This window comes from Ambystoma mexicanum, chromosome 1p, assembly GCF_040938575.1.
Source record: "Ambystoma mexicanum isolate Mex_15411 chromosome 1p, UKY_AmexF1_1, whole genome shotgun sequence".
Taxonomy (NCBI): Eukaryota; Metazoa; Chordata; class Amphibia; order Caudata; family Ambystomatidae; genus Ambystoma; species Ambystoma mexicanum.
Genome location: NC_090921.1, coordinates 834064036 through 834083699, shown reverse-complemented (window position 1 = coordinate 834083699; position 19664 = coordinate 834064036). Strand labels below are relative to the sequence as shown.

Here is a 19664-nt window from a genome sequence, read left to right as displayed (position 1 = left end):
CATCAAGGGATACCAAAGTATAATTAGGTTCCCAATTGATGTTGTTAATCTTAGTTAATAAATCTGATCTGTCTCGTAAAAATGAGGTTAAATTTAAGACAAATGGTTGAAGAAAGAAATCTAAATATTTACAAGTATTTTCTAATAAACTGCCAATGGAGGAAACCATCGGAGGACCCGGAGTGTTTGTAAGGCTCTTGTGTATTTTCGGGTTGAAGTATATTATTGGTGTGACTGGATGTCTGTGCTTTTGGTGGTAGAGTGTATTCATAACTTTCAACACTATCTTCTACCATTATATAGTTGTTGAAGTCACTCAACTGTCTATTAGCTTCTTCTTCATGTATGGCACTGTCCATTACCACTATACCTCCCCCTTTATCAGACAGACGTATGGTAATGGTGCTGTCATTCTTCAGTGCCACCAAGGCCTTAAATTGCACAAAGTTCAAATTCCTTCCAGAGGATGGGATTCTGGTAGATCATTTTCTTAAGTCTTTCATGACCAACACTTCAAATGTGTATCAGGCCACACATTATATTGGGGCAGAATATGGATTTGGGTTAAAAATGACTGGGGCAATTATGTCCGTCCGTATTCCATATTGTTCTTTAAGTGTTTCATTGTCTACTGCCCTTTTATCTTCCTGATCTAATGTGGGCATTTGATCCATATTCGCTAGACACATTAGTCCTTTTTCAGTTAATGGTGATACCACTTCAATTAGTTTTTTCTTTTTCACTGTTCCTTCTTTGACTTTCGTGGCATAAAATTTCTGCATCAGAGTACTCTAGCAGACACTCGATATGCAGTGGACAAATATGGTACTACACTGGTATGGAACAGAAAAGAAAGGCTCTGGAAAGCCGTCAGTCAGGCTTAAATAAGCGCTCCCTCTGGGTTGAGGGATGAGATCTGCAATTTTATTGCAGTACACAATCCCTTTAAAATATGTAGCGCACTGGCACAAGAACACTATTTTTTCGAGGGGACATTTTTTTTTTTTTAAACTGCAACAGTGGGCAACCGTAGCTAGGCAAACTCGTCCATGATGCCAGTCATCATTATATAGCAGAAGCATTAGTGCGATATATATTTAGACACAGATTTTGCGTTTACTGATTCATAGATGATAGAACCATTCCAACATGGATGACTAATTAGCAGGCACTTTACCGACGCGTAGCGATCACGTGATCGCATTGCTGAGAAGCGAAGGGGAGGAGTTTGCCGCACTTAGGAGCCTGACTGTTTACATAGGTATGAGTGTGTTCGATTGAAATATGGATGTTTAACAGCCTGACGAAGCCCAGGAAGTGGGCGGAACGCGTGGTGCTAGTCCACCCAGGAGGGTGAGTGACTTACACAAACTTTGTCTGTCATGTAAGTTAGAGCTAATTGCTTATGCTCATTTTATTGTGTCTGCACGTTATGGTTAAAATGAAGATTTGAATTCTAATAGAGGTAGTAAAATTTGGCATGTGGGTAGGTTCCATGATGTAGACAATGTAACAAGTATAAAATATACCCTTTTCAGATTTTATTTTTAAGCGGTCTGCAATACTTATCCCTGCCATATGGCTCTTCGCACCATAGTTCTACTTTCATTGTGCCTACAATTCAGCAGTTCATGAAAACTTCAGCAGTTCAATGTTCCTAAACTTTCCACACAATCAGCATTCTAGCTGACATTAGCGGCACTCACTTTTGAAGTCATGCAGGTGACACAATAACAGTGCTTTTGTAGTGATGAGGGTGGCAGGAAACAGTGCATGTCTCTTCAATAGAGTCTGCAATGACACTGTTCGTCACATCGTGGAAAATCTCTCATGAAAATTACAGAACCTTAATTTCCCATGGAAATTGATGAATGTATGCCATCTCAAAAGTACAAAGCTTGCATTCTTCAGCCGTACACGTACAGGTAATGGCACTTCAAGCTTACATGCTTCAGCCCTACACATAGAGCACTTATGTTGAGGTCGCTGCTGCCTCGGCTATGGATCGCAACACCAATAAAGTTGCTGCGCAATCTCAACGCTCCGACTCAAAGTAGCTGGAACCGATTTACGGGATTCATGCTTTTATCATGGTCAGCTTTTTATGTGGCTTGCTCCAGAGTTGGAAATAAAGAAAATGTGTTCACACTAGGTCCTACAGGAAAGACTAGCAATGTTGGCCACAAAAAAGCATTGGTTCAGTTCATTAAATAACTTCAAACTAGGACTGAAGTAGGAATTACTGTGCAAAGCATTTTCAGACTAGGAATTACAGTGCAAAGCGTGGGTACACCTGGATAATGTCACACAGGAGATTAAATAAACATTTGCATTGCTGGCCTTGTAGCAAGTGCCATACAGTTGCTTACATTACATACTGGTAATGTTTGTTTTTTTCTTTAAATAGTTATCCCTGAGGAAGCACAATGTGCAAATCATGGTGTGCCAATTTCATGCTTAAGGTGACAATATAAAATGTGCACAGAGTAACGCATACAAAATATCCAGCAGCAAATTAAAGTGATTATAACGTTCACTTTAAAAAAAGACAACGAAAATGAATAATCCAGCCACAAGGCATTTTCTAAACATATAAGAAGAGGGTTTACTCCTGGTTATCTTGTTTAGTTTTTGGTATCAATAATCTTCCTAACACGGTAGTTAGTGCGTTATAGGTCCGCTTTTATTGATGATTTTTAAAAGATTCCACTTGATACAATGGTTAGTGTGTGGAACACTGTTATGGCATTGTATGCCTTGGTGCGGTCAGCCGACACGTGTTTCAACCCCTAAGGGTCTTTCTCAAGGCTGAACAATATTCAAAGGTGCAAAGTGATTTGTGGTAATAGACATTTTGTGACCAGCATGTTAAATTAACAAACATAACGCGTGGTGAGTGATGTGTGGTGGTGATAGGATATTTAAAAGCATTACATATTTATACATTGCATTTATAGATTGGATAAATAAAACAGTAGAAAGAAGGAAAAATTGGGGGAGAGAAGAACAAAAAGTTTTAGCAAGAGCGGTGGGTTAGAGGATAGTTGAGGGAGGATTGGAAAAGTGGGTGGTCTTCTTACCAGGTATGTCATGCTGAGATCCCCAGGTGGGGTTTCTTAGTGTGTTGTAGGTGGCTGTCCTTGTGGCAGTCTAGCTCCTATTGGGCTCTGAAAATAATTCATAATGAATTAATCCGTTGTTATAATTGGTAGATGATTTTGAATTAATAAGGAGGTGGGCTGTGCCCTTCGTTTGGTATGGCGATTTGCAGTGAGGATTGGATCGGGGTGGTATTCTTACCTTCGTCAGAGTAGTATCAGCGTTGTGTTGCTCCCTGCGGCTTCTGTGGTGAATGGAAGCCGCCATGATTATTATACTTGCGCATGCGCCTGCCAGCCGTGGTGGGATGGCGGCGCATGCGTGAGCATGTAGTGTTCCATCGGGTGCTACTGCGCGTGCGCGGTGGGGTACAGTTCTTGGGACGCAATTGCGCATGCACGAAAGCGGGTTCACGATGCTGGCCTGAGCACATTGTGATGCCTGACTGAATGGGCCATGTCCAGGTGGATTGGGGTGGTGTGATTGATGCCCGGAATGGGCAATTCTAATATGGGAGGGGATTGGATGGGAGGGTGTGTATGGTTGCTAGCTGAAATCTGTTATGAGTGAGATTCCTCATTTCGAGTGTGATTAGTAGTATCATTACGGATGGTCAGTCGTGGCTTGTCAAGAATGTGTTGGTGTCCGAATTTGTTGTTCGTGTTTGCCGGTGGGGCCATGGTGTGGGGCCAATTGGAGTGTGTCATGGTGGAGGCAGATTGGTGGTCGAGAGGGTTACAGAAAAACATTGAGGTCGTGATCTCTGTTGAGACCATTTTTAACACATCTAAAATGGCATATAAGTCGCGCTTCTTCTTGTCTGAGTTTCTGTGTTCTGTCTCCTCCTCTCGGGCCCAGCCTGACGATTTTTAGTCCGATGAACCTTATTTCACTTTTGTCGTTCATTTGGTGGTATTTCTGCCAGTGGTTTGCCAGCGGTAGTTTGGGATCTTGCGAATGTACGCTGTTCATATGTTCCCTTATCCTGATGCGAGTTTCTCGAATGGTACTGCCAATATATATCTTGTCACATACACAAATCAAAGCATAGATCACAAATTTACTTCTACAGTTAATGTGCTCCGTGATTTTGAATATTGGGCATCCTACGAATTTGGCACATTTGGTTGATATCGCATACTTGCACATAGAGCAAGTTCCACATTTGGTGAAGCCTATTGGTGTTTGCTTACTAAGCCAGTCTTGTGCCATGATATGTTTTTCCGCGAGAAAGGAAGGACTGAGTAGGTTCCTGAGAGTTGGTGCTCTTTTGAATGACATGCTTGGATATGCCTCCAGTTGAGGTTCTATATGTTCATCCATACGGAGTAGCTCCCAGTGTTTAGTCAAGATTTTTTGGAGGGCATGACTGTCTTGGTTGTATCTTGTAACGAATCTAATCTTGGGGTTGCTTTCCTGTCTTCTGGGTTTAGGTGATAGCAGCGTAGATCTTTGAATGTGTGTGGCTTGTTCTCTTGCAGGTGTCAGGCTTTGGGCAGAGTAGCCTCGACATCTGAATCTGTGGTCCAGTAGGTCGCATTCCTCTGTGAAGGATTTGTCTGTGTTGCAGTTCCTTCTAGCCCGGATGTATTCTCCTTTCGGGATATTTCGTATGACACTGTTCCTGTGGCAACTTTTTGCATGCAGGGTTGAGTTCACTTCCGTTGGTTTACGAAATGTTCTGGTTGTAATTTTATTGTCTTCTATGATAATCTTGAGATCTAGAAAATCTATTTGTTCCGAGCTGATGTGGCTTGTTAGTTCAATGCCGTAGTTGTTATTGTTGAGGTAATCCATGTATTGGTTCAGTTCATCTTCAGTCCCTTTCCATATCAGGATGATATCGTCTATAAAACGAGCCCAGTTGACAATGAGGCTGGTGTATTTGGTTTCCTTCATTGCATGCTCTTGTTCGTAGGTATGCATGAAGCAGTTGGCTAGTGCAGGAGCATAGCTGGCTCCCATAGCGATCCCCTTAGTTTGCTTGTAGTATTCACCATTGAAAATAAATATGTTGTTGTTGAGTGAAAATTTCAGGAAGGATTTGGTCATTTCAACTTGCTCAAGGTGTGACGCCGACTCGTGTTTGAGGAGGTACCCCATGCTCGATATTGCAAGTTCATGATCAATTGATGTGTACAGGGCCTTGACATCCAGGGTGGCCATTAAGAAGTTCGGTTCCCATTTGATTCTGGAAAGTATTTCCAAGGTGTGCATGGTATCCCTAAGATAGGTAGGGATCTTGATGATGAGTGGCTGTATTACATTGTTAATGTATCTTGCTAGTGTTTCTGTAATACCGCCAATAATTATCCTGAGACCCCTCGGTATTTTCTTTTGTTCCGCATATTCTTGCATTGTTGTCTTCTCCCAGAATTTATTGATTTCTTTTTTAGACAGTTTCTCTAGTCTCATGAATTTGTGCTTAAGGTCTTCTTGTAGATTTGAATCACGGAAGGCGTTGTCCGTGGATCCTCGTGGGGCAAATAGCGCTCTGATGTCTTCATTCCTTGACACATAGTTATTATGGAAAGAACAGACTATATCAAAATGGCCCTGAACCACCTCCAAATACCGGGTAACTACGAGAAACTGGACAACAATCCCCAAGCCAGGATTCTCAGGGAACACCGAGAACTCCTAACCAAATACCAAGCGACAGGACTCATTACAGAGGATGAATACGACTACCTCAGAACGGATCATCCAATTATGCCAACGTTATATTTCCTGCCGAAAATTCACAAAACCTATGACACCATTCCAGAAGGAAGACCGATTATGAGTGGTATTGGCGGTATTACAGAAACACTAGCAAGATACATTAACAATGTAATACAGCCACTCATCATCAAGATCCCTACCTATCTTAGGGATACCATGCACACCTTGGAAATACTTTCCAGAATCAAATGGGAACCGAACTTCTTAATGGCCACCCTGGATGTCAAGGCCCTGTACACATCAATTGATCATGAACTTGCAATATCGAGCATGGGGTACCTCCTCAAACACGAGTCGGCGTCACACCTTGAGCAAGTTGAAATGACCAAATCCTTCCTGAAATTTTCACTCAACAACAACATATTTATTTTCAATGGTGAATACTACAAGCAAACTAAGGGGATCGCTATGGGAGCCAGCTATGCTCCTGCACTAGCCAACTGCTTCATGCATACCTACGAACAAGAGCATGCAATGAAGGAAACCAAATACACCAGCCTCATTGTCAACTGGGCTCGTTTTATAGACGATATCATCCTGATATGGAAAGGGACTGAAGATGAACTGAACCAATACATGGATTACCTCAACAATAACAACTACGGCATTGAACTAACAAGCCACATCAGCTCGGAACAAATAGATTTTCTAGATCTCAAGATTATCATAGAAGACAATAAAATTACAACCAGAACATTTCGTAAACCAACGGAAGTGAACTCAACCCTGCATGCAAAAAGTTGCCACAGGAACAGTGTCATACGAAATATCCCGAAAGGAGAATACATCCGGGCTAGAAGGAACTGCAACACAGACAAATCCTTCACAGAGGAATGCGACCTACTGGACCACAGATTCAGATGTCGAGGCTACTCTGCCCAAAGCCTGACACCTGCAAGAGAACAAGCCACACACATTCAAAGATCTACGCTGCTATCACCTAAACCCAGAAGACAGGAAAGCAACCCCAAGATTAGATTCGTTACAAGATACAACCAAGACAGTCATGCCCTCCAAAAAATCTTGACTAAACACTGGGAGCTACTCCGTATGGATGAACATATAGAACCTCAACTGGAGGCATATCCAAGCATGTCATTCAAAAGAGCACCAACTCTCAGGAACCTACTCAGTCCTTCCTTTCTCGCGGAAAAACATATCATGGCACAAGACTGGCTTAGTAAGCAAACACCAATAGGCTTCACCAAATGTGGAACTTGCTCTATGTGCAAGTATGCGATATCAACCAAATGTGCCAAATTCGTAGGATGCCCAATATTCAAAATCACGGAGCACATTAACTGTAGAAGTAAATTTGTGATCTATGCTTTGATTTGTGTATGTGACAAGATATATATTGGCAGTACCATTCGAGAAACTCGCATCAGGATAAGGGAACATATGAACAGCGTACATTCGCAAGATCCCAAACTACCGCTGGCAAACCACTGGCAGAAATACCACCAAATGAACGACAAAAGTGAAATAAGGTTCATCGGACTAAAAATCGTCAGGCTGGGCCCGAGAGGAGGAGACAGAACACAGAAACTCAGACAAGAAGAAGCGCGACTTATATGCCATTTTAGATGTGTTAAAAATGGTCTCAACAGAGATCACGACCTCAATGTTTTTCTGTAACCCTCTCGACCACCAATCTGCCTCCACCATGACACACTCCAATTGGCCCCACACCATGGCCCCACCGGCAAACACGAACAACAAATTCGGACACCAACACATTCTTGACAAGCCACGACTGACCATCCGTAATGATACTACTAATCACACTCGAAATGAGGAATCTCACTCATAACAGATTTCAGCTAGCAACCATACACACCCTCCCATCCAATCCCCTCCCATATTAGAATTGCCCATTCCGGGCATCAATCACACCACCCCAATCCACCTGGACATGGCCCATTCAGTCAGGCATCACAATGTGCTCAGGCCAGCATCGTGAACCCGCTTTCGTGCATGCGCAATTGCGTCCCAAGAACTGTACCCCACCGCGCACGCGCAGTAGCACCCGATGGAACACTACATGCTCACGCATGCGCCGCCATCCCACCACGGCTGGCAGGCGCATGCGCAAGTATAATAATCATGGCGGCTTCCATTCACCACAGAAGCCGCAGGGAGCAACACAACGCTGATACTACTCTGACGAAGGTAAGAATACCACCCCGATCCAATCCTCACTGCAAATCGCCATACCAAACGAAGGGCACAGCCCACCTCCTTATTAATTCAAAATCATCTACCAATTATAACAACGGATTAATTCATTATGAATTATTTTCAGAGCCCAATAGGAGCTAGACTGCCACAAGGACAGCCACCTACAACACACTAAGAAACCCCACCTGGGGATCTCAGCATGACATACCTGGTAAGAAGACCACCCACTTTTCCAATCCTCCCTCAACTATCCTCTAACCCACCGCTCTTGCTAAAACTTTTTGTTCTTCTCTCCCCCAATTTTTCCTTCTTTCTACTGTTTTATTTATCCAATCTATAAATGCAATGTATAAATATGTAATGCTTTTAAATATCCTATCACCACCACACATCACTCACCACGCGTTATGTTTGTTAATTTAACATGCTGGTCACAAAATGTCTATTACCACAAATCACTTTGCACCTTTGAATATTGTTCAGCCTTGAGAAAGACCCTTAGGGGTTGAAACACGTGTCGGCTGACCGCACCAAGGCATACAATGCCATAACAGTGTTCCACACACTAACCATTGTATCAAGTGGAATCTTTTAAAAATCATCAATAAAAGCGGACCTATAACGCACTAACTACCGTGTTAGGAAGATTATTGATACCAAAAACTAAACAAGATAACCAGGAGTAAACCCTCTTCTTATACGCACCAAATTGGGGTCCTGGCTATACCCCAAACCACTCCTGTGATCTTGCGACACCAAGAAAACAAAAAAACCTCCCAACCTATAAGTGGTGCACAGCATGGGCAAGTTCCAATCCTAGAGCCAACCAGATCCCCCATTTTCTAAACATAACCCACCTTAATGAAGTGAAAAGACCCATCTCAAAAAGTCATACTATTTACACTCTGACATCTGTAAAAGTATCAAAAAGATAAAATACAAACAAGCAATATGGTAAAAGCATCTGCTTAGTTAGTTTGTAACCAAAGAAAATTAATCGTTCTTTTGTACTGCACATAAATCAACTTCAAATAAGCGAGAAAACAGTGGAAATGTCTAATTGCTAATACAGACAAAATGGGAGACTATTGCTTCTTCGGTCATGTGTTACTGTAACACTACATAGTTGCTCACGCTGTTGTTTAAAGTACAGCTTTAGAGTACTCGGGCTAAGCAGGGCCGCTCCGTCTCCCATTTTAACTTGTCAGTTTGCAATTCATAGTTTTCCTTTCTTTAAAATACAATGCTTTGAACAGAAATTATTAGTTTTGATTGAAGTTGTAATGCTAATTTCAGTAGCAATGTGATCTTAACTAGCATTTTAATTAACCTTTTAAACTATTCATTATTACTACTTCATTTTTATTATAGGATATTCAAAATAGAACCTAAAAAATTGTTGCAATCTTGGATACAAATTGTGGCTCCTCTTCCTTCTGTACTGTGAATAAACTAATATTGTAAAAATACTACAGAGAAATCCCTCCATGCGAACGTTCCTGATGTAGAAGAACAAGTTACTCTCTTACCTGGTAAATTTCTTTTGATGGGATGGTCCAACGACGTATTCTAGATCTATGACAGTAATCACCACAGCTTTGCTGCTTTGGAAAATCTTTCGGCTTTTGCATCCTGCGTCGATGATGTCGACACGCCGTCCTCGAGGACCTCCTCCGACGGCCGACGTCACCAGATGTTATAAGTAGGATGCACGACGCCCGTAGCCTCAGCTGTAGTTTTTTCCCCAGAACGTGTGGCACCAATCATCTGCCAGTATGACCACAGAAAGCCTTGCGGAAACGTAAGCTGCAATCGCATAAGAAATTCTGTTGCTGGGAAGGCAGGGAGGGAGCGATATGGAATACGTCGTCGGACCATCCCATCGAAAGAAAGTTACCAGGTAAGAGATTAACTTGTTCTTCGAGGGGATTGGGTCGTCCAACGTATTCCATATCTAGGACAGACTCCCAAAGCAGTAACAACGTAAGGAGGTGGGAAAAGAAATTAGAATATACAAATTTAGAATGCCCAATCAAATTGCAGAGTAAAGGACCGCCTTGCCAAAGGCCAGATCCTGCCCACGGATAGAATCGAGGGAGTAGTGACGTACAAAAGTATGTACCGAAGCCCAGGTGGCTGCATCACAGATGTTACGAATAGGAAAACCCCTCTGCAGGGCAGTAGAAGCAGCCATAACCCTAGTGGAATGGGCCCGTAAGCCAACCGGAGGGTCCTTACCCGCCAAGCGGTAACACTCAGAAATTGCCAAGATTATCCATCGAGACAAAGTCTGCTTCGTGACAGCTTGACCCAAACACTTTCCGGCGTAACCAATAAAGAGTTGATCGTCCACTCTGACCCGGGACATGCGCGAAATGTAGAAACTTAAAGCTCTCCTAGGATCCAGCCAATGGAGCCTCTCCTCTTACTTACCAGGATGTGGAGGAGGATAAAATGCCGGAAGAATAACTTTCTGGCTTAAATGGAATTCCGACACCACCTTCGGAAGAAAGGAAGGATGAACTCTAAGGACAACCCTGTCCTTATGAAACACAGTGAAGGGTGGCTTAACTGAAAGTGGCTGTAACTCACTCACTCAGCGAGCAGAAGTGACTGCAACTAAAAACACAGTTTTAAGGGTTAATGGTCTCAAAGGACAAGAATGCAAAGGCTCAAATGGAGTACCCATTAGAAACTTGAGAACAAGGTTCAGATCCCAACTTGGCACCTGGAAAGGTGACAGAGGGAAAACATGAGTGAGCCCTTTCAAAAACTGAGAAATTAAAGGGATTTTAAAATAAGAACACTCCTCAGATGAGCGCTTAAATATAGACAGCACCGCCAGGTAACCTTTGATGGTACCCACTTGCAGGCCCCTGTGGGCCAAAGAAAGCAAAAACGATAGAACCATAGGAATGTCACATGAAAAAGGATCCACATTCTTAACCCTGCACCAGTTGCAGAACTTTCTCCACCGGCAACGGTACAGGGATTTTGTTGCTGGCCTTCTGGCCGAAAGCAACACCTCCATCACGTCTTCAGGGAGGTCCCAATCCTTATACCTCAACCTTTCAGAAGCCAAGCGTGAAGGTTGAGGGATCTGACCTCTGGATGGAGAACCTGACCCCCCCCCCGTGAGAGCAGATCTTCTCGGGAGGGAAGATCATCTGGGAACCAAACTTCCGTAACCTCCGCAGCACTTGCGGGATGACGGGGACTGGAGGAAACGCGTACAGCAGTGGGAACGACCACTCCACCACAAACGCGTCTCCTAAGGCTCCTCTTGGAGGAAATTCCCGCGAGCAGAACCTTTCGCACTTCCGGTTGACACTGGAGGCGAAGAGATCCACTTGAGGGGTCCCCCAAAGGGCGAAGATCTCCAGGAGAATCTCCTGAGCCAGCTCCCACTCGTGAGAGATCACGCTCTGCCTGCTCAGAGCGTCCGCCGTCACGTTTTCATCTCCGGCCAGATGAACTGCCGAGATCGAAATTTCCTGCTGGATGGCCCAGAACCAGAGCTGCATCGCCTCCCTGCACAGAGGAAGTGACCCTGCCCACCCCTTTTTGTTCAGGTAGTGCATGGCCACTGTGTTGTCCGTCAGGATCAGGACATTCTTTCCTCGCACAGTCGGCAGAAAAGCCTTCAGGGGAAGCCTGACGGCCCTCAGCTCCAACAGATTGATATGGAGTCTGGACTCCGACGGAGACCAACGACTGCTGACTGTCAGCTTGTTGGCATGAGATCCCCATCCCGTGAGGCGCGTCCGTCACGATCGTCACCTCCGGCCAAGGTTGCGAAAATGGAGCCCCCCCTCATCAGATTGCCTTCGTCGGCCCACCACAGAAGGTCCTGGGCGACCGAGGGCGGCACCTGAACGGGTTCCGACATCCTGCCGGAGGACTGTGACCACTGCATCTTGAGGGCCCACTGCAAAGATCTCATCCACAGTCGAGCCTCTGGTACCAGAAGAATGCAGGATGCCATGAGACCGAGCAGCCTCAAGAATTTGAATGCTGGGAGACTCTGGACATGTCGAAACTTGTGTACCATCTGCTGAATGTGAAGAGCCCTCATCAGGGGTGGAAAACACTGCCCCAGGGATGTGTCTAGCACTGCTCCGATGTACTTGAGCCGCTGTGTTGGCGTCAAGTGGGACTTCTTTAAATTGAGGGAGAAGCCCAGCCTGTGGAGGGAGCGGCAGGTGACGGACAGATGATCCAGGACTTGCTCGGGAGAGCTCGCCCCGATCAACCAGTCGTCCTGGTAGGGGTAGACGTGAATCCCCCCTTGCCTAAGATACGCTGCCACCACCTCCATGAGCTTGGTGAAAACCCTTGGGGCGGAGGTCAATCCGAATCGTAGGACCCGAAACTGAAAGTGCGAGTCGTCAACCGCGAACATCAGGTACTTCTTGTGCTTGGGATGGATCGGCACATGAAAATAAGCGTCCTTGAGGTCGAGAGACACCAACCAGTCCTGAAGTTGAAGGGCCTGGAGGACTTGAGAAAGAGTTACCATCTTGAACTTGTCCTTCCTGAGGAGTTTGTTCAAACCACGCAGGTCCATGATGGGTCTCAATCCCCTGTCTTTCTTTGAAATAAAAAAATAAGGGGAATACCATCCCTTGTTCCTCTCTGCTACAGGCACCAGTTCTATGGCGCCTTTCTCCAGCAGGGCTTGAATTTCCTGAGCAAGGAGCGGATCCGGACTCTTCAAAGAGATTCCCTGGTGGATTGTCGTGAGGCCTCTGCCGGAAAGGAAGACAGTAGCCGTGGGCTATAATCTCCAGAACCCACACATCTGAAGTAATGGAACGGCATTCTACAAGATGCTGTGCCAGCCTTCCCCCAACCGGTGAAGCATGGGCCTCATGACTGAGTGGTAGCGGCTGTGGCGTTGCCTGAGGCAACAGCTTGCGCAGCCTTGGCACCTCGAGTACCCTGTTTTCCACCTCTGGCACTCCTACGGTTGCCCCTTTGAGTTGCAGCTCCTCTCGCTTTACCAAAGGATGAGTAATAACGAAAGGAACATCCACTCCATTGCTGTCCCTTAGGACGAAAAGGCGGAGGTTGGCGTACTGCAGCTCCCAACGATTTCGCTGCAGCTTTGGAGGTCTGCAACCTCTCAAGGCTCTCGTCAGCCTTGCTGCCAAAAAGATGTTCACCATCAAAGGGCATGTTGAGTAGCCTGGCTTGCACATCAGGAGCAAACCCTGAATTCCTCAACCACGCAAACCTGCGTATCACGGTGCTTGCCGCCATGGACCGTCTGACACAGTCTGCCATGTCTAAACCCGACTAAATGGACTCACGCATGGCGTCCTTGCCATCCTCAATAATAGCAAGAAAACCATCCTGTTCGTCCCCTTTGGGAATATGTTCAGCCGCTAAGGAGATACAGTTCCACAGAGTGTGCGTGAAACGAGACAAGACACATACGGAGTTGGCAGCCTGAAGCGCCATACCCCCTGTAGAAAACACTTTCTTCGGCCAGCCATCAAAACATTTGTCGTCCCTATCAGGAGGGTTGGTAGGATACAATGCCTGCTTAGCTGGGGCTGTAGCCGCCTGCACCACCAAACTCTCCGGAGTGGGTTGCGTGGTCAAGTAGCAGGGGTCACTACTGGCTGGGCGGTATTTTCGCGGCAAAGACTTGCCCACAGCCGGGAGACTCTCCGGAGCAGTCCAAGCCGCCGCCACCCTACTTTGCAGAGCAATGTGAAATGGCAGAACCGGGTCAGTGGGTGGACCCTGATCGAGGATATCCGTAAGGTCATCCTGAACAAACACAAACGGGGGCACCGACCACCCCAAGTAGTCTGTGACCCTTGACATAAGATGCCGGTCGATGATTCAGCATGGTTGCCAGGCTCAGGCCTACAGAACTCCACCTCTGCAGAGGTGTCCAGACCACTGGCGTCATGCAATGATTGACGCAGGTCCTCAAACTGGCTATGACCAGAAAGAATCTCATCTGGTACCGTATAAGGAACCAACCCCTCTTCAGAACCCTCTTCCACCTCTGAAATATAATCCATAAGCTGGAAAGTGGCCCTTGAATAAGGGAGTAAGCCATGTTCAACCATGGCCACAGCCTTCCTCGGAGGATCCACCGTGCTACGGGGAACCTCCGACACCAAAGCCTCGAAAGGCGTCGAGAGCGTCGACAGAATCGGCGTCGATGTCGAGCGTGGCGCCGACAGCATCGATGGCATCGACACAGTCCTCAAGGCCAGAGCCCGAGCATGTCTCTCGACAGCCAACGCGTCGATGACGTGATGACTTCCTCAGAGGCGGGGCCTCGAGAGAGTCCGTCGACCTAGGCGCCACAGGCGTCGGTGTCTTCTTCGAAGACTTCACAGGTGCACGCGGGTCGAGGACCGGGACCTGGAACGGGCATGACTGGAACGGTTCCCCTTGTCCGAGCGGGACCTCTCCCATGAACCGTGCCAACCACCCGAGCCTGAAGGCATACGAGCGGTGTCTCCAGTACGGACACGACCGACCCCTCTCGGAGGCGTGGACGGACCGGAGCCCTGCGACTCAAGAATCGCCAACATTTTCTTCCCGAAGGAAGCCCGTTTCTCCGGAGAGGAACGCTTGGTGAGGTAAGAAACCCGTCGATGGGCGGAGTGCTTGGACGAGGACGGGGAAGGCGACCGATGACGGTGCTTCCGGGAGTGCCTCAAAGAGGCAGAGGAGTGGCGGGACCCACTCCGGGACCGAGACCCCCTAGACTTACGACTACGATGCGGAGAGTCGCCCCTCGAATCGTCCATCGAAAGCCCAGTGGACCTCACCTTCCGGGGCTTGGACACCTTACCGACCGACAGCTTCTTCTTACGTTCCCGCAAGGCCTTATACGTAAGCGACTGGCAGTCGACACACTCATCCGTGTCGTGGGCCTCCCCGAGGCACCAAAGGCAGGCATCGTGCGAATCCGTCACCGTCATCTTTCTTGGACCCGCATTCTACACACTTCTTGAAGCCCGGACGCGGGGTGGAAGAAGAGGAAGACATCCCGAGAATAATTCACAAAAACGAACAGGTTCGAAGAACCGAAAGAACAGAAACTCCAAAGAGTCGAGGTGTACCGAGATCTCGAAGCGAACACGTTCGTGGAAAAAACAGAACTGAGGCTACGGGCGTCGTGCGTCCTACTTATAACATCTGGTGACGTCGGCCGTCAGAGGAGGTCCTCGAGGACAGCGTGTCAACGTCATCGACGCAGGAGCTGAAAGATTTTCCGAAGCAGCACAGCTGTGGTGATTACTGTCATAGATATGGAATACGTCAGAGGACCCAATCCCCTCGAAATGTATTTTTGTGTAATGCTAGTAGCAGTAGTACAAGCAACGCTATGAACAGTAGCAGCACTAGAAACCTTGATTCAGCAAGGCATAAAATAAGCAGTGTCGCATAGCAATTTGCTATGAAATTCTGTAGGTTTGGTAATGAAATGAACACTTATGTAGCAAAGTTAGCTATTTAAGTTGCCCTCAATTCAATGAAAGCACAGCTCACCCTGCATTCCTCTCCTGACCTCGTTGCTCTCTTGACCCCGATTTCACTGTTCACTTCAAGTGCCAATGGAGGGAAAGTGCAGCAGTAATCATCTCCTCCACTCTTAAGTGCAAAGGCATGTGTAGGAGGTTCCATGTCATTTTGTTGCGGGATGTTTTTTCGCTGTGTTTTTTACCGCAAATTATTTTTCAAATAAACCCATCAAATTTTTTCTAATTATTTTTAAGGGGGTGGGGGGTTCACCTCCTAAGCCCCCCATTTTCTAAAAAATTCGATGTGTTTTTCCGAAAAAAAATACACTGTAAAAAATCCAGCGAAAAAACATCCCGCGACGAAAGGACGTTGTACCATGTAGGAGGGCTAAGCAAGAATTTCAGATAATTGCAAACCAGAAGTAATTGGGATGATAATTGTATTACGCTTTCTATATCCTGTCTGGCAAAGACCAGTATGCGTCACCTTTATATCTTTTAAAAAGACAGTCATGCAATTCCATTCCTAAAATGTAAGTTGTTACATAATGCATAATTACAGTATTGATACTGTAAACACTGCCTCATCTCCATGAATTACAGTAAAGTTTAGGTTAGTGCATCCAGTGCTTCAGATTATTTTGAAGAGAGAATATTTTATTCCCTATTTTCTTTTAAGGTTAGGAGTAAAATTATTATTTAGGGAGTAAACATGTAAGTCTCATCCACAATGGGAGTATTTTAGAAGGGAGGAAAAATAGGTTCTAACTGTAAAATAGAAATGTTTTGAAATGAATATTTCTTTGCACAAAGTATTCCTGCACAGTAAAAAGATAGTTTTACCTCTTCAGACCAGGCCAATTAGATCAGAAATTGAAGTTTCTACATGTGGCACTACGTTTTCTAATAGTCTAAACATATTCAGCTGTGTGGATGAAAGCAGGGAACGGTCTCCTATGTGTCTTTTCCTATTAGTTTTAGTCTCCGTTTTTATTTTTTGGGAGTATTTGTCTATTTTTAGGGAGTAAAAGTGGCTGATACACTCAGTCCTACAGATAAGGGGAGTATCTGAATTTCATAGTGCCAACTATATTTAATTTTGTTGGGGAAGATGCATCATATTGACTAGTGAACTTTTGAAAATGTACATGATCACATGATGAAATGCTTTTGATGGCAAACCTAGTTATGTTACCTGCAGGGTTTAACTTGCAACTGGTACTCAACCCATACTTGAGATGGTATCCAGTAATATTATCCCCATATATATGGTCGCCATATATAATGTCGCTGGGAAAAGGTTGTGGCGACATTATATGTATGGTGACCATATATATCTGGTAAGGGGACCTGGGGTGTCCCACGCATGTTCGATTTGATAATATCCGTGCAAAAAAACAGCAATTATTTGGTGACGTTTCTGCCAGGTGACATTTTTGCAGGGATATTATCACATGGAACACTTGAGATTCTATATTATCACCCTGTTGCTTTATATCAGGTACCCTGAAAGTGAGATTACCACAAACTACAATATTCCACCTAGTTTGGCCACTTCTCTGCCTGCTACACAATCTACTCAGCCTCTTTCTTTCCTCTTACATAATTAATACACAAAGCAAACTAAATGCTTACGCAAAGTAGTGATCCATAGTTCAATCAAGTCTGTACATCCACAGATCTACTGCAATACCAAACACTGCAGTTTGCTTTAGAATTGTATTATATATTACCACCTGCAGGAGAAAGCGGGCCAAATTGTTTTCAGAGGCTTTTTTATCATACATATTTATTTGTGTCCATTCATGCAGCTAACCTTTTACATTTTACAGACACTTGCCTATGGCTAGCAGTCTTTTCACACACTCGAACAGTCAAGTAGATTTTATGATGGGGGTAGCATTTACAAGAGATGTTTTGAAACTTTTATTTAACATTTACTTTGTTTGCAGTAAATGTCAAATAAAGGTTTCACTGTGCATGGCTGGCCACTGGGTGGCAGCAGTATGCCAGACGTGAAGTGGGTTTGTAGTGACATGCACCATTTTACAGAGATACTATTTTAAATGCGTTGTCCTCCGTTACTATGGGCATTTCTCTTAGGTTGAATAGGTAAACTAAGGTACTCGACCTTTGGGTTTAGTTGATGTTTAAAGAATTTTCAAGGTCCAACTCATCTCAATAATGTCTTATTTCAGTGGTAGGCAAAACTGCTGCATTGTTGCTCACTTCATGTCTTGCGTACAAATGACCTCTGGTTACACTAATAATATCAGTACAAAATTGCTAATCAAATAGCAAACTCTGCTAATCAATTTTTGAAAACTAATTTATGCCTTGTTCACTGAAAGAGTAGGATGAGTTATCCCCGGGATTTGGGAAGGCACTGGAAGACAAGAATTACTTTACACAGATGGTGAGTCTATAGAAAGGAATGCAACATAATCCTGCCACTGGGTTACTCTAGTCAGGCTTAGCTCGTTTGGAATGGCCAATGAATCAAGCTGGAAGAGTACTGCTGATACCAGTGAGTGCATGCATTGTTTACATTACTTTTATTTCTCAGATTTTTGCTCACCTTCCAAGGTTTCCGTCAGCCGGTCTGCCACCTTCTTCACAGCGGTGCTCATGGTCATCTTGCCATTCAGAAGCAATTCCTCGACAACCAACTCGCCAGTGTCCCCATACAGTGTTTTCGCAGTGTATATATATCTGGGATAACGGAGGATACGCAGAACGTGGTTGCAGTGGGCACCATACTCCACAAAACCACGCTTATTAAGCTGGAAATTGGCCAAGTTGTGCTGAATAAGAACACACAGTGCCTTCTTGACCTAATCAAGCATAGATACATCAGATCAGTATAACATTATACATTTAACAAGTATTAATTGATACATGTTTTTTGATAGTTTCGCAATACAAATTCAGAGGATTGTCATTTTAAAAAAAATTGAGTTTATGGTTTCAATCCTAGAAGAAACAACTATTACTTCAATAAAATAATACAAAAAGATAGGAACTACATTTAAAAGCAAGCAAGGGACTGTTCATCAATCTGGAACGGCCTCCTCAGAATTTTTCCTAAAACCTTTTGTCAGCCAGATGGCCTCATTTCTGAAAGACACTACAGGTACCATTAATATACTAGACCCCATTACCACACATGATGACTATATCCTAGCCACAATGAATGTGGAGACGCTTTATACCTCGATACCGCAACTACAAGGACTAGAGGCCCTGAGAGTTTTCCTCGACCAAAGAGAAAACAACATCAGTACTCCAACAAACTTTATCATAGAATGCATGAGACTCGCCATGTCCAAGAAGGTGTTCCTTTTTCAAAATCAACTCTACAAGCAAACCAAAGGGGTCAGCATGGGGGCACCTTTTGCCCCCGACGTTGCCAACCTCTGTATGGCTAAATATAAGATGGATAACATCACCTTCATACAGAACTCGTATAGGGATCACATAATGACTTGGAAGCGCTAAATAGCCAACGTTCTATTGATCTGGAAGGGCACTCAAGAAGTTTATTGCTCTTTCATCAGTGGTTGAACCAATGCAATGAACACATCAATTTCACCATCAAATGGGATTACCATTGCATTGATTTCCTAGACCTCCACATTTATTGATCGGGACACAAACTAAAAACCAAGCTCTATCCTAAACCTACCGATAGAAACAGCTTGCTTCACTTTGACAGCTACCACCCAGATGGCTTAAAATACAATCTGCCATACGGACAGTTTTTGCGAATTAGGAAAAACTGTAAGGACACAGAATAATTCCAGACATATGCACAGGACTTACAGAGCCGGCTTACTACCAGAGGTTATCCCCAAAGGGCGATTAAGAACGCTAAGAAAAGAGCAGCAAACACCACAAGAGAAATATGTCTCACCATGAAACCCAAGACTGACTTGGATCGACTGGACTGCGTTACCACCGATAGCCCTCTGAGTAACTTGATAAAAAAACATTCAAGAAATACTGGCATTTAATAAAAAATCTGGCAGTCTCAACAAAAAACCTTTCTTCGCATTTAAGAAAAACCGTAACCTTAAAGAATCACTGATCCACACGTTTTTGGAACCAACCAGACCTACCAATACATTGTGGAATCTTCCCCCAGTGCAAGGATACTTCAAATGT

The 19664-nt window shown here is 44.7% G+C and overlaps 1 protein-coding gene across 6 annotated transcripts in view; it reads right to left on the bottom strand.

Annotated features, from left to right (window-relative positions):
* Positions 1 to 19664, bottom strand: part of POLR3C (RNA polymerase III subunit C) — a 685095-nt gene that overhangs the window by 561743 nt on the left and 103688 nt on the right. For 4 of the 6 annotated variants that reach the window (XM_069652779.1, XM_069652773.1, XM_069652780.1 and 1 more), the window contains one exon: positions 18079 to 18212. In XM_069652779.1, coding sequence (XP_069508880.1) covers positions 18079 to 18212 — 134 coding nt within the window. Of the gene's footprint in view, positions 1 to 18078; positions 18335 to 19664 lie in introns of all 6 variants that reach the window. The other 2 variants (XM_069652781.1, XM_069652787.1) reach the window with 1 other exon arrangement.